Source organism: Castor canadensis, chromosome 11 (genome assembly GCF_047511655.1).
Source record: "Castor canadensis chromosome 11, mCasCan1.hap1v2, whole genome shotgun sequence".
Classification (NCBI taxonomy): Eukaryota; Metazoa; Chordata; class Mammalia; order Rodentia; family Castoridae; genus Castor; species Castor canadensis.
In genome coordinates, this window is record NC_133396.1 from 129,743,863 (window position 1) to 129,759,908 (window position 16,046).

General features: G+C 42.3%; 1 protein-coding gene across 1 annotated transcript; it reads left to right on the top strand.

Moving 5' to 3' along the window:
* The first annotated feature begins 2,547 nt into the window (after positions 1-2,547).
* Ube2t (ubiquitin conjugating enzyme E2 T) lies at positions 2,548-12,044 on the top strand. The gene is made up of 7 exons (XM_074048981.1): positions 2,548-2,640; positions 8,113-8,226; positions 8,928-8,997; positions 10,352-10,457; positions 10,564-10,662; positions 10,791-10,874; positions 11,696-12,044. Exons 2-7 carry the CDS (start codon positions 8,118-8,120, stop codon positions 11,843-11,845), a joined length of 618 nt encoding a protein of 205 aa, XP_073905082.1. The 5' UTR covers positions 2,548-2,640; positions 8,113-8,117; the 3' UTR covers positions 11,846-12,044.
* Positions 12,045-16,046: the final 4,002 nt, after the last annotated feature.

The following is a 16,046-nucleotide window of genomic DNA, read 5'->3' on the forward strand; positions in this document are numbered from 1 at the left end:
AAGGTGTCTTTTTCTTTTCCTTTGCTTTCCTTTTCTCTCATTCACTCTCTTTTCCCTTCCATCTACTTTGCCTTTCCTTTGCCCAAACTATAGGTAGTTGCTAGTTTTAAGCCAACACTCCTTCCACCAAATTTACGACAGTTCATGCTTTTTCTAAGACATGTTTTTAATAGGCATTTCTCAGTCACCTGTGGAAGTAATCCACTTCAACTCTGAAAACAGAACTAATGAAGATAGAATTACAGTTGGGGTAGGAAGAAAATAAAAGACATTAAAGATTAAATATCAGTAAAATTAAATATCAGCAGTAAAAGCTGCAGAGACTCCAACTTATAACAGAAAACACTTCTTTTTTTGAGCTTAATAAGTTTTTGTTTGTTTTTTAATTTTTATTTTATTCATATGTACATACAATGTTTGGGTCATTGCTCCCTCCTTCCCCCTACCCCCCCCTTACCCCCCTCTCCCTTACCCCCCCCTTACCCCTTGCTACCAGGCAAAAACTATTTTGCCCTTATCTCTAATTTTGTTGAAGAGAGAGTATAAGCCATAATAGGAAGGAACAAGGGTTTTTGCTGGTTGAGATAAGTATGGCTATACAGGGAATTGACTCACATTGATTTCCTGTGCGTGGGTGTTACCTTCTAGGTTAATTCTTTTTGATCTCACCTTTTCTCTAGTTCCCGGTCCCCTTTTCCTATTGGCCTCAGTTGCTTTAAAGTATCTGTTTTAGTTTCTCTTCGTTAAGGGCAACAAATGCTATCTAGTTTTTTGGGTGTCTTACCTATCCTCACCCCTCCCTTGTGTGCTCTCACTTTATCTTGTGATCAAAGTCCAATCCCCTTGTTGTGTTTGCCCTTGATCTAATGTCCACATATGAGGGAGAACATACGATTTTTGGTCTTTTGGGCCAGGCTAACCTCACTCAGAATGATGTTTTCCAATTCCATCCATTTACCAGCGAATGATAACATTTCGTTCTTCTTCATGGCTGCATAAAATTCCATTGTGTATAGATAGCACATTTTCTTAATACATTCGTCAGTGGGGGGCATCTTGGCTGTTTCCATACTTGGCTATTGTGAATAGTGCCGCAATAAACATGGTGTGCAGGTGCCTCTGGAGTAACCTGTGTCACAGTCTTTTGGGTATATCCCCAAGAGTGGTATTGCTGGATCAGATGGTAGATCAATGTTTAGATTTTCAGAAAACACTTCACTGCAATAGAGTAACAATAAAAGTAAAACCCCAAAAACTAACTAGAAATTAGACTGGACAGTAACAGGATTCCTTATGTTTCACAATTTCATAAAACAAAGTTCTCATAATATTTTGTAAATTACTTTAGATGGTTCAGTCCTACAACAAAAGTGAGGAACCTCAAGATAGAATCATAGACAGAATCCTAGTGAATGTGTGAGGTCTCCGGAGAAGAGGAAACCTACCAGCAGGTTCTATGGACACCAGTGTGGACTAAGTGTAGAAACCCCTGCAGCAGCCCAAATCATTTTGGTTTACAAGTAAATTTAGGAAAAGATGGATCCTTGCTCCTCTGCCACCACTCTACAGGTACACCAAGAGCTGAGGAGAGCTACAGGCAGTGGGAGTAAAGGCGGCGAGAGAGGAGGGCTGGTCGCTTGGTTTGGGGTCCCGTCCACAGGATTCCCATAGCCCAGCCAAGTTCCAGATCTGTCCTCGGGATTCTCAGGTCTGAGCCATCCCTTCATCACTCAAGGAGCAGCAGGGACAGCCCTGAGAAGTCACGGTTGGCCTCCCCAAAGAGCAAATAGCACTGCATTATTCAGAAAACACACCTGTCGAGAGGAAAGTCATTGACTGCTCAGTGGCAGAGAGCACAGCACACACAAGGCTCAGGGGTTGGTTCCCTGCGGGGGGGGGGGGGGGGGAAGAAAGAGAAAATGTTATCTACTGAAAAGATCCCTTTTGCCCTAGTCATAATAAATGATATCTACTGTCCACTTCCTGTGATGCAGGAAGTCTCTACCCACTTTGTTCTTCAGAATTGTAATGGATAGAATGCTGAATTGAGCTAAATTTTAACCTTTTTTGACACTTTTTTTTTTAATGCTTCTTGGTATGTAGTCCAGGCAGGCCTGGAACTCACGATCCACCTGCCTCCACCTCCCCGAAAGCTGGGATTACAGGAGTCTGCACCACGCCCAGCCTCAGCGCTCCTCCTCGGGTCTTCGATGTGACGTAGTGACGTCTTCGCTATCGAAACATTTAAAACGCACGCAGTCAGCTATCATAGTCCCTTCTCCAGATTTCAGGCTCCTCTCGTTGCTCCTACTGTGAGGTTATTTCCAGCTCTGGGATACAGAGCCGACCTCGGAACAGCGCGGCTGGTGCCAGGTCGCGCTGCGGGGATGGCGCCGCAGGGCATCTGGATAAGAGCGGCCGACAAGAAAGGCGCTCAGCGGAGCGCGCCGGCCGATTTGAATGCCTCGTGAGCGGAAGTGGGCGCAGAGCGCTGGCCAATAGATGCGTGCGCTCGTTCCCTGTGGGCCAATCACAACCCTCCAGGGGCAGGAGGCGGGGTCACGCCGCCCGCCCGCGCTCGCTAGACGCCGCTACCCGGTGGGTAAACGCGCTGTGCCGGGGTGTGGTGGGATCACGCAGGTGAGGAGACGGGTTCTGCGGTCCCCACCGGAGAGAATGTCCCGGGAGAGGTCACTGTGGGTGTGGGGGGAGGGAGGGAGGCCTGTTTCTGCCGGACATGGCGCTTTCTCGGAGAAGCGGCTGGCGGACAGCATCTTCGCAAAGAGTGCGCTGTTTGCGCATTGGAGATCTGACGGTCTCCAACGTCCGTTCGTTAATAACTACATTTTCTGTAGGGCTGGACCCCTAGGGACCTGGCCCCGGGGGTCCGCGCTAACGGGACGCGGAGAGGGGCAGCCGGGAGGCGTCCAGGCGCGGGACGCGGAAGTCGGTGGGAGGCTGGAAACCCGGGACCCAAACTCTCGGGCTTGTTTTTGCGGGGTTTTGGGTTTTTTGGAGACAAGGTCTCACCATGTAGCCCAGGCTGGCCTGGAACACAACGATTCTCCTGCACCACCGTGCCCGGCCCCTCGCAGCAACGGATGGCCTTTGAGCAAAGGGCTTGCTTTTACCGGTGTTTGCTGGTTGCTCCTGAGAGAAGGTGTCTCACTGTTTCTCTGCTCTGCTCCAGTCCCCTTGCCACGCCTTTCCACTGCGTCCTCATTTTATCTAAAGGTGCGATTTACACTCCTGCGTGGTTGTTTTTGTAGTTAGTTCCCAGTGACTGAGAAAGTTGTAAACATAATGTATATCAAAGGTAATTCGTGATGTGACTTGCTCTAAGACATGACGGTACCTGGGTGCCCTGGTGGCTCAAGCCTGTAATTCTAGCTACTTGGGGGACTGAGGTCTGGAGGATCCAGTTTTGAGGACAGCCGGGGCAAATAGTTCCTGAGACCCCCCATCTCCAAAATAACCAGGGCAAAATGGGCTGGAAGTGTGGCTCAAGTGGTAGAGCATCTACTTTGCAAGCATGGAACCCTGAGTTCAAGCCCCAGTCCCACCAAAAGAAAGAGCGTGTGAGAGAGCGAGGATCGTTTTAAAGGAGTAGCTAAAGGGGGCTGGGAGTGTAGCTCAACGGGGAGCAAGGGCTTAGTATGCCAGAGGCCCTGGATTCAGTCCCCAGCACACACATAGAAGTATGGCTAAGGAAATTTGGCTAGAAGGTAACACCCACACACAGGAAATCAATGTGAGTCAATGCCCTGTATAGCTATCCTTATCTCAACCAGCAAAACTCCTTGTTCCTTCCTATTATTGCTTATACTCTCTCTACAACAAAATTAGAGATAAGGGCAAAATAGTTTCTGCTGAGTATTGAGGGGGGGAGCGGGAGGGGGTGGAGTGGGTGGTAAGGGAGGGGGTGGGGGCAGGGGGGAGAAATGAACCAAGCCTTGTATGCACGTATGAATAATAAAAGAAAAATGAAAAAAAAAAAAAAAAGGAAATTTGGCAATACATAATGTAGAGAGTGATTAATATGAAAGAGTTTGTGTAATTGGTACTATTTAATATATAAATTTACCTATAGTATTGTTAATTCTACTTATGTATTTAAATATTTTTGTAAGAGTGCGCTAACAGTGAGACCACGATGGCTCTCCTCTTTAAAGAAAAGTGAGAGAACAAAAGGACTAAAATTAGTCTTTAGCAGGGTTCAAGAGAGTGTCTGGACCCAATCAATACACAAATTTAGTCTCCTTTGAACATATCCTTTTGGTTAAAATGTACACGTCAAAGTTGAGATTATCATAAATAATAATAAATAATGACTGTCCAACATACTCTACAGTCTGCCCACCAGGCAATCCTCCATTATTATTAGAAAGTAGATATAACTCAGGGAAATGAAATTTTTACCACTTTTTTTTTTTTTTACAAGTTAATTAGCCTTCTGGCTAGTTGAAGTCTTTGTGAGTGAGCTGGCATGAATCAGTATATTGGCCCCACTGAATCTAGCTTCACTGCTGAGAACCAGATCTGAAACTGGTGACCATGCCACAATTGTGTGTGCAAGTGAGCCCTCGCTTTATTTTTTTTTTTCATTTTTCTTTTATTATTCATATGTGCATACAAGGCTTGGTTCATTTCTCCCCCCTGCCCCCACCCCCTCCCTTACCACCCACTCCGTCCCCTCCCTACCCCCCAACCCCCTCAATACCCAGCAGAAACTATTTTGCCCTTATTTCTAATTTTGTTGTAGAGAGAGTATAAGCAATAATAGGAAGGAACAAGAGTTTTTGCTGGTTGAGATAAGGATAGCTATACAGGGCATTGACTCACATTGATTTCCTGTGCGTGGGTGTTACCTTCTAGGTTAATTCTTTTTGATTTAACCTTTTCTCTAGTTCCTGGTCCCCTTTTCCTGTTGGCCTCAGTTGCTTTAAGGTATCTGCTTTAGTTTCTCTTCGTTAAGGGCAACAAATGCTAGCTAATTTTTTAGGTGTCTTACCTATCCTCACCCCTTCCTTGTGTGCTCTCGCTTTTATCATGTGCTCAAAGTCCAATCCCCTTGTTGTGTTTGCCCTTGATCTAATGTCCACATATGAGGGAAAACATACGATTTTTGGTCTTTTGGGCCAGGCTAACCTCACCCAGAATGATGTTCTCCAATTCCATCCATTTACCAGCGAATGATAACATTTTGTTCTTCATGGCTGCATAAAATTCCATTGTGTGTAGATAGCACATTTTCTTAATCCATTCGTCAGTGGTGGGGCATCTTGGCTGTTTCCATAACTTGGCTATTGTGAATAGTGCCGCAATAAACATGGGTGTGCAGGTGCCTCTGGAGTAACAGTCTTTTGGGTATATCCCCAAGAGTGGTATTGCTGGATCAAATGGTAGATCGATGTCCAGGTTTTTAAGTAGCCTCCAAATTTTTTTCCAGAGTGGTTGTACTAGTCTACATTCCCACCAACAGTGTAAGAGGGTTCCTTTTTCCCCGCATCCTCGCCAACACCTGTTGTTGGTGGTGTTGCTGATGATGGCTATTCTAACAGGAGTGAGGTGGAATCTTAGCGTGGTTTTAATTTGCATTTCCTTTATTGCTAGAGGTGGTGAGCATTTTTTCATGTGTTTTCTGGCCATTTGAATTTCTTCTTTTGAGAAAGTTCTGTTTAGTTCACTTGCCCATTTCTTTATTGGTTCATTAGTTTTGGGAGAATTTAGTTTTTAAGTTCCCTATATATTCTGGTTATCAGTCCTTTGTCTGATGTATAGTTGGCAAATATTTTCTCCCACTCTGTGGGTGTTCTCTTCAGTTTAGAGACCATTTCTTTTGATGAACACAAGCTTTTTAGTTTTATGAGGTCCCATTTATCTATGCTATCTCTTAGTTGCTGTGCTGCTGGGGTTTCGTTGAGAAAGTTCTTACCTATACCTACTAATTCCAGAGTATTTCCTACTCTTTCCTATATCAACTTTAGAGTTTGGGATCTGATATTAAGATCCTTGATCCATTTTGAGTTAATCTTGGTATAGGGTGATATACATGGATCTAGTTTCAGTTTTTTGCAGACTGCTAACCAGTTTTCCCAGCAGTTTTTGTTGAAGAGGCTGCTATTTCTCCATCGTATATTTTTAGCTCCTTTGTCAAAGACAAGTTGGTTATAGTTGTGTGGCTTCATATCTGGAGCCCTCGCTTTAAAAGGTGACGTTTTCTTTTTTTGAGACAGGTCTTGCTATATAGCCCAGGCTGTCCTCTTAACCTCAAATCATCCTGCCCCACCTCCCAAATGCTGGGATTGCAGCAGATAGTCTAATAAATAAATAAAAGAAATTTCAAAAGCAAAAGTTTTATTAGATTCCTGCACATGCATTACTCTGCTCAGTTGGTGAGCAGATGCTCTCAGTCCCATGTTGTCCGCAGTTGCGTTTAAATCGTGTGATCTGCTAAGAGTTTCCTTACCTTTTGTTTTATGGGAATCTGCCTCCCAAAAAGCAAATAGTGCCCAGAAGCGATTTGTTGAAAGACAGCATGTCTTTACCAGAAGTCGGCTGACGTTAGGGGGAAAAGGATGCAAGATAATGAAGAAGAAATAACACTGAGTTTGGGGTGAGCATTATTAATGTGTACAACAATAATTTTTGTGACTGTAATATAGTCACCTACTCCATGCATTGTCAAGTTCTGTGTTCTCAGACCCTCTGTTCGCACAATGCAGGTAAATTGGAGCTTCCTGTGCATTTGTGCTTTTGTTCTATGGCGGTCTCTTGGAACCATATACATATGGATACAGAGTCTTCTGTACATGTCAAATACGAAGTATTGGTATCTTTTGACAGGGTGATTGCTAGAGGGAGAGCTAGAGTTGAAAATGATGTTGAGTGCTTATGTGTTTTTTTTATTTTAGTTAAGAGACTTTGAGCATATTTGAATGTTAATGGCTAACAAGGAAAGATTGAAAGTACTAGAAAAAGATGAGCTAATTGGCTTTGTTTTTTTGTTTTTTTGTTTTTTTTTTTTTGGTTTTGGTTTTTCGGGACAGGATCTGGCTCAAACTTGAAATCCTCTCACTTGTTTCCTCAGTGCTGGGATTACAGGCATGTACCACTCCACCCAGCCCCATATATGGGCTAATTGATAGGAGTTGGGTTCCCCAAAGAATTAAGATGTGGAATCCATACAACATGGAGAGGACTTCAGACATAAGTGTCTCAAACACTTTTTTTTTTTCAGCCAATACCCCACTGTTGGAATTATTTATTTTTCATTATTTATTCAAACTGTTACCAGCTTTGTTGAAGTATAATTGGCAAATAAAAATTATACATAGACTTAAGATGAACAATATGCTTTACTATAGCTTATTTACCTTGTTCTTTTCCTTTGGGGATGTTTTGGTTACTCTTGGACCTTTGCTCTTGTGTATGAATTTTAGAATCAGTTCATAAAAGTGTGACTGTTTCTGTATCATTCTTGCTGTCATAAAGCATGTGTAGATTTCCTCACATAGCTGTTATTTCTCAAGGTCCTCAACTGTGCCAGGCAAGCTGGGGACATAATAATGAACAAAATCAAGCCCAGGTTCTGGCCTTGTGACTTTATATTTTATTGGTTAAAACAAACATTAATTTTAAGTCTGTACTTTTTTTTTACACTTTTTATTCTTATAAATTTATTTGCTTAAGTGGGTAAAAAAGTTTACAAGGAGCAAAGCAAGGTGGCTTAACTGAGGCCTCATCTCAATCTATGTCTGGGCATAGTGACATATGTCTGTCATCCCAGCTACCCAGGGCAGCACAAATAAAGCCCAGGCATAAAGCTACCAATCCAAAGAAACAATGAAAAAAAAAAAGAGGGGTCTGGTGGTAGAGTGTCTGCCTAGCAAATATGAGGCTCTGAGTTCAACCCCCAGTACCATCACAAAACAAAGTTCACAAGGAGTATAGAGATTAATAAAAGGAACCTGTCATTCACTTAAATTGAAGCTGTGTGCTGAAAAGTCCAGTCACTGTTGCTGACTGTTTCACACTTGCTCCTTTTCTTCCCTGGTACAGCCCAACAGCCCTTGGTGTGGAGAGCTAAACTGTGTGGTTCCTTTTACTTAGGGATCATGCAGAGAGCTTCACGTCTGAAGAGGGAACTGCACATGTTAGCCACAGAGCCACCCCCAGGCATCACATGCTGGCAGGAAAAGGACCAAATGGATGACCTCCGAGCTCGTACGTATCATGTCATGCCTGTGATGACAGTCGTAAACCTATTGAAGCTTGTGCTGAAATGCAAACATTTGTTTGTTCTTCAAGTACACAGTGTAAGGTCAGCATGCCTTATTATCTTTCTACCCTAATTTCTTTATGTTCATAAATTTCCTTGACATTTTCTACTTCTTTGACTTTGTTTTTTTATTTAGATAGGTCTCAATGCACTGCTCAAACTGACCTTGAATTCACAATCCTACTTCAGTTTCCAGAGTGCCGGGATACAGGCATGAGCCCCTATGCCTGGCTGCTTTGACATTTTATTATACTTTTTGCTGATTTATAATCAAGATTTGGACATCAGCTCTGAAGCAGTGTTTAGATCAAAGATGACCATCTCAAATAGAGATATATGAAACCAGGCAGGAAATTGTTTGCAATCCAAATAAAACAGATCTGTAGGTTGTATTTGGTCTGGTGGCCAGCATTTTTCAGCTTCTGTTTTAGATCTGTATGACCTTTGTTTGACACAATTTTAGGGGGTACATTAGCATCATGGCGCATTGTGTAAAGACTTGTTAAAGCCCTAAGAGAGAATTATTAGCCTAGACCTAGTTTCTCTACTAGGACTGTAGACCTTATTAGATCTGTTTAGTATGATAATTCAAATCATTTGATTCCCTTTTAACTTTTTCCTTTTTTCTCTTCTCCTGTTATTTAAGAAATACTAGGTGGAGCCAATACACCTTATGAGAAAGGTGTTTTCAAGCTGGAAGTTATCATTCCTGAGAGGTTAGTATGAATTGGATTCTCAGCCTATAAGGTAGAACAGTTATTGGAAAACAGAAAAATGTATAGATACAACATTAAATATAGGGGTTAAAGGACCTGGATTTTAATCCTAGTCTTAAGACTTAATGTGGCAAGTTATTTTATCTCTAGAGTTCACTTTCCTTCTCTAAAAGAATGGGCTAGATCATAAGCTGAGGTGTCACTCCCGCCTCTTTTTTTTAAATTGTGGTTAAGAAAATACCATATATTTGCCAGGTAGTTCCTGTAACCCCAACTACTTGGGAGACTGAGATCAGAAGAGTAGGAGGATCACAGTTCCAGGCCATCCCAGGCAAATAGTTCATGAGACCTCATCTCCAAAATAATCAGAGCAAAATGGACTGAAGTATGGCTCAAATCCCAGTCCTACCAAAAAAAGAAAAAAAACATACTTTATATAACAAAACCATTTTAAGTGTATGTTTTACATTGTTGTGCATCCGTCACTACATCTGCAGAACTTTTTCATCTTCCCAAACTATAACTTTATACCTATTAAACATCAACTCCATTTCCCCTTCCTCTCAGCCCCTAGAAACCATTCTACTTTCCATCTCAGTGTTAGGGCTCCTTAATTCAAGTCCCCTTTAAAGCGCTAATTGGGTAAGTGATAGTTATAGTTTTGTGCAGAATGGGGAAGTGTTGAAATGTAGACAACTATTTACCAGATCAGATTCTGGCCAAACTTGTCAAAATCCTGACGTTAATAATCACTGTTGAGCATCGGTTCTGAAAAAAACTGGGAATTTTTCAAAGCTTATGTGTTGTTATAGAAAGAGACATAATAACCAAATGCAGTGTATAAATCTTAATTACATCCTTTTTTGAAAATTCCAGCTATAAAAAAATTGAGGAGGGAGGCTGGTGGAACAGCTCAAGTGGTAGAGCACCTGCCTAGCAAGTGTGAGGCCTGCAGTTCAAACCCCAATGCCACAAAGAAAAAAGGGAGAGGGGATGACAATTAAGGAAATGTGAATAGTAAATGATATTGGGGAAATGTTTTCAATTTTTTCATAGATATAATGGTATTATACTTACATAGGACAATGTCTTAATTCTTAGGAGACATTTAGAAGTCTTTGAAAAATTTAGAAGTTAAAATGACTTGAATCCAGGCAAGGGGTATAAGAGTGTTTTCAATACTGTTTTTCAACTTTTTGATTGTTGGTTAATTTTTATAATATAAACTTGGGAAGAAAGAATGTTTGTCTTCCAAATGCTGTATTCCTGGTACATCCATTAGTGACTAGGAAACTATTTAAAATGTAGAATCGATCTTAAAATAGTAATTTCCTGTTGTCCTGTATATTCAAAGGTACCCATTTGAACCTCCGCAGATCCGATTTCTGACTCCAATCTATCATCCAAACATTGATTCTGCTGGAAGGATTTGTCTAGATGTTCTCAAATTGCCACCGAAAGTGAGTGGTGGGTAAAGTGTTGAGCTTGGCATTCTGTTTTCTTCATCTATAAAACTTGAATTACAGTGTCACCTTAATATATAAGCAACTACTTATCTGTATATAGGGTGCCTGGAGACCATCACTCAACATAGCTACTGTGTTGACCTCTATTCAGCTGCTCATGTCAGAGCCCAACCCTGATGACCCACTGATGGCTGACATTGTAAGTATCCCCCTCTCCTCTGTAGCACACAGCCTACATTCTCTATACCTCTTAACACTGTGGCAGCTGGAGATTGTCATTGCAAATCACTGCTTCTTCATTAACTCTTCCCTTTGATTTCATCTCAGTCATCAGAATTTAAATATAATAAGCCAGTCTTCCTCAAGAATGCCAGGCAATGGACAGAGAAGCATGCAAGACAGAAACAGAGGGTATGATATTTGCTCTTATTATTAGTTCATTAAGTACATATGTATAAATGATGCTTACTAAAGTTGCCAAATTTGTACTGTACTCCAGAATGACTAGTTGATCTTTTTCTCCTACTGTAACCAACTAATAATTATTCAGCTAAATAACCTCATTAACTCAACCAACAGTAGATTTTTCCCAGCAGTTGTCATCTCTTGGTAACACTAGAGGGCAGGCAGTATCTGGTTAATATTGTTCAGTATTCTTAAGCGTAGCGTAGCGGGGATAGAGGAGAAATAACTCAGATTCTTTCTTCTGGATTGTCTTTTTTCACACTGAGAAAGGACCATATTTGCAGGGACTAGTTGCAGAAATAGAAGATACAAGTAGAGGGGGAAATTTTATATGTCTTATGGGACCATTCATAGAAGAAAGGAGAAGGAAAAACTTCCCAAGTTAAGTTGATAATTTTTTTATTTAACAAAATATAAATTGCATTCACTTCTTGCTGAGTTTCAACGTAGTTCAGTTCAAATTGAGTTTAGTTGCAGTTATGTATTGTGAAAAAAATTAAAACATACACAAAACTGAGAAAGATACTTTTAGAGGAAATGCCTCACACAAAATGTAGTATATGGCTGGAGGTATCACTCAAGTGATAGATCCTGGCAAGCTTAAAGCCCTGAGTTCAAACCCCAGTACCCAAAGAAAAAAAATTGCAATATATAAATCTTATAATGAAGTATGTGAAAATAATATTAGAGTGCTTCATTTCCTACACACCCCACCCCCACAATTGGTATTTGTGTGAACTTTGTATTTCACTCTCTTTCCTTTTTAGGCTGATGAGGAGGAAGTACTTGACAATTTACCAGAGACCAGTGACTCCGAAGTACACAACTCAACGCAGAAAAGGAAGGCTAGGCCACTAGGAGGCGTAGAAAAGAAATTTCACTCTGATGTTCAGGGATTTTGTCCTGGTCCATCTTAGTTAATGTATTTTTTGACAAGGTGGCCTCATTTACTTACCTTACTTGAATTTTTTTTTTGTTTTTTTGTATCCTACAAAAAAACACTGTGTATTTATGTATTCTGCTCTTCAGTGATTCTCTAGTGTAGTTTGTTTTATTTATCTTGTATATATGTATTTTGAAATCTTTTTAACCTGGAAAAATAAATAATTACTTAATGTTGAGTGTGTTTATCCTAAATGTGTCTCTGGGAGTGAACTGGCTAGAGTCAGAATGTTAAAATATTTGATCTGGGTGAAGTGCATGTCTGTTACCCAACACCCAGGAGACTAAGGCAAGAAGATCAAGAGTTTGGGGCCAGACTGAGCTATGTAGTAAGACATCTCTCAAAAGCACAATAAAACCACGAGTGATAGTGCATACCTATAATTCCAGCTATGTAGGAGGCCAAGATAGGAATATAGTTCAAGGCCAGCCTGGGCAAAACGTTGGACTTTGGGAATAGTTGTAGGAAAAGAACACCTCCTGTAGAACAAAACCCCCTGCACATTAATCTATGACTTAGACTGGTCAGCTCTAAGCTAATTCCCACCTCTACTTCCAACATTCTAGTTCAAGCTGTCATCTCTCACCTGCCACAGGCTTCTGTCCTGTTTCCTTGCCACCATCCTTGACCCTCCATACTTCATGCTCCTCACAGCAGCAAGAATAATCTTGACAATGAAGTCAGATTTGGCTTCTCTCCTAAAAACCCTCCAAGTGGTTTCCTTTTGCAATTAGAACAACAAAAAATCAAATGTTCCCTGACTCATAAGACCCTGCACCATCTGCCCGCTCCTTGCTTTATCCTCTGCATCCCCTTCACACTGGCCTTTGATTCTGTTACATGCATCTCACTCGTTCCTGTATGTCATTTCCTCTGCCTCCTATATCCCCCAATGATGGTCTCAACTCAAATGTAGCTGCCTCAGAAAGTCCTCATCCCATAAAGCAGCCCTAGAGCCTCGTACTCTCTAGCCCACAGCCATTTATCTCTGATTGACTTTCCTCATAGCCCTTGGGTCCCACTGAAAGTATGTTTGTGTGTCTTTAGTCTGGCTCTAGGTGCTGGGGATATGGTTACTATAAGGGTCTTTGTTCTCCAATCACAAGAAATACCAGAGCTGAAAGTTACTAGAAGTCATCTATCTATCTCTCTGCCTTAACAAGTACAGAGAACTTAGGCTAAGGAACAGAGGGACATGCCTGAGGATTAGAAAACCCCAGGATCTGCCACTCAGAGAAGGACAGGAAATGACTGAAAGCATGGATGCAAGTCGAGAAGACCTGCATCCAGCCCTGGTGGCACTATTCACCAATTGTGGGACCTTAATATTCTTCTCAGTCAGACTTTGGTTTTCTCCTCTGTAAAATTGTGTAATGATGGTACTTAACTCTGAGATTGTTGTAAGGATTGAATTTAATGATGCACATAGAGCACCCAGTACAGGGCCTGGCAGAGGACTGACATTTGTTGAGTACTTAGCAGGGGAGTGGGGGATGGAGACAGCTGTCTGACCATAGGTGGGCCCTGAGAAGCTGCTCTGCCCTCTGCCTACTTGCCAGTCTGCTCTGTTCCTAGGACAAGCAAGCTGAGCAGTTTCTCAATTCCAAACCTCTAATTAAAGAGGAGAGATGACATCCATGACTGATCATATAAACATTGCAGATTCCAAGTTCCCCTTGCCTGCTGCCCCCAGGCCCCCTCTTCACCTCTCCCCACAAGCTATCTAAATAAGAACAGATTTTACCACCCACCTTGTGGGTAGACTCTTAAGTCAAGCCTGGGACCAGCTATTTATCCTTCGGCTGCTGCGGGAATTCAACACATACAAATAAAGTTCCTTTTCCAGCCAAGTGTGTATTTTTCCACCAGCATGTGGCCCCCCTGCCCAGGTTGTCTTGTTTAGGTTGGGGCAGCCTGAGGGAAGGAAGGACAGGGAGGGGGTGTAGGGCTGTGGTTTTAGAACCTGCTCCCCAGGATGGATGGCTGCAGGGCAGCTTGCCGTCCCAGATTGCACAGGGCTGCCAGTAAAGGCCAGGAGAGGCTGGGCAGTGGACATGGACAAGCTATGCACAGAAACAACACACTCTACTTTCTCCTTGCTTCTTGGCAAGTCGCCTCTGCCTCCTGCCATGGCCCCCAGAGAGCGTCCATCCCTCTCTCCAGCTCTCAGTTTATATCAGAGATGACAGGTTATTCAATGTCTCTCATCCCACCCTCCCTCCTGCTCCAGGGTTTCACCCTTTCATGTACTTGTCTTTCTTGCTTACCTCTTCCCCTGACACCACATCCCGCTAGGCTGTGTCCCCTACCTTCTTTTATGCAAGACCATGAAATTCTGTGCTTCAGACAAAGGGCTGCTCTGGGAGTTCTTACCTAAAACTTCCCACCAAAGGCATATTCTTCTAGAGGATGATCTAGGTTTTCTCTAGACCTGGGAGTTACTGTCAGTAAAGCTCTTTACATGAAAAATCTTAAATCTTTCCAATAACCTTAGAGTGTAGTTACTCTTATTGTCCCCATTCTACTGATGATGCCACTGAGACTCAGAGAGGTTAAAAACCTAAGACATGGTAAATCTGGGATTCAAACTCAGGCCTGACTTATCACTGCTAAGGATTCTGTTCTAATATTCATACATCTGTCTCCTCAGTTCTTCCCAGAGTAGGGGAAAGTTCCTCCCCTTTGATTTTTTTCCTCTATGAAACAAAGATGTTCTCTAAGTTTTCTTAGACATTTGGCAGTTCTGCAATTCTGAAGCTACCTGTGAAATTCTAAGCAGGCAGTGCCTAGTGGACTTTCTCACTTACCTTCTCACCTGCCCTTCCATTCTTTCCCTCCCACCCCTTCAGCATTCTTTTGCTGGGTTACCCTGTGGGGACCTTCCAGCCAGGCTCAAATCCACACCTGATAGTCAATCCCGACAATTCTGAAAATCTTCCTTGTCCATCAAAGCTCCAATAGCTGCCCTCTTCCACCCTAACAGTTCATAAGAAGACAAATGGGTTCACTCCTTTTTTCTCAGAGGGCACAGGGGCAGAGGGTGAAGATGTGGAAGAAATTTGCTTAAAAAGCTTGTCTGATCTCTTCTCCATGCAAGTTCTGGAAATCTAACACTCAGATGTGTGCAAACAAAAATCTCTGGTCCAAATGTACTTTCAGGCATAACCAAGTACAAACACTCAACTAATGCCATCAAGATTCATTTCTCTCCAAAAGGCAAGACAGACAAAAGCAGCCTTACACCTGTCAGCCCAGAAGCTCCTGGGAAAGAGTACTTCCCATGGGCTCCACCAAAGATCCAGGACCTAGGACTTGAGATGAGAGCTTATCCTTGGATCAATGTTTGTGGCCAGACACTAGAGAAAGCTGAAAGGCCGAGGTAAACTTCCTACTCAAGAAACCTAGTGGAGTCAACCCCATCTGAACCACATGCAGTACAGAGCAGTGGGGGCATTGTCTGAAATAGAGTCAAACAAATGTTACCAGAAGGATGGTAGTGGTTACCTGGCAGGCTGACACAAAATGGCTCTGCTGCCCCCCCTGAAGGAATAAGTAACTATATAGTGATGGAATTTTAACCACTCTGGTAGCCAGGCGATCAGAGAACTTGGGGGCCCTTTGTCTCGCCTTATAAATATCTACCCATAACTGCTTTCTTATAAACAAAAAGGACATGTCCAAAGGGCGTGACAGACCTGGAGAGTGGAGAGTCAGAGTGACAATTCTCAGGGATAGAAATGATTTATAGTTTGGACAAGAAATTATTTGCTGTTCTGTGTTATTTGCATCTCTTGCCAAAAGGGCCCTTTACACTGGGAAATAATCTTTAGGGAATTACTTCTTTATGCTAACTTCTTAATTCTTTTTTTTTTCAGCAGAAAATAATTGAACATTTTCTTTGTGCTAGGCCCTATGAAAAGGATGGAGGATAGATTAATGAATAAGACCAATGGGTCCCTGCCCTGGTGGAACTTTCCTGCCAGCCCTGTCCATTTTGAAAGAAAGCCCTGCCCACAACCCTTGCTCAAGTGGAAGCCATGAACAGTCACATTGTGTCCACTATGACCCCACAAAACATATCTGTTTACACACTATAACTCAGTGTACCAGGACAGGTACCTTTTATTTGGCTCTTGATCCATGCTTTGGTCAAGTGTACAACAGGGAGCTTGACT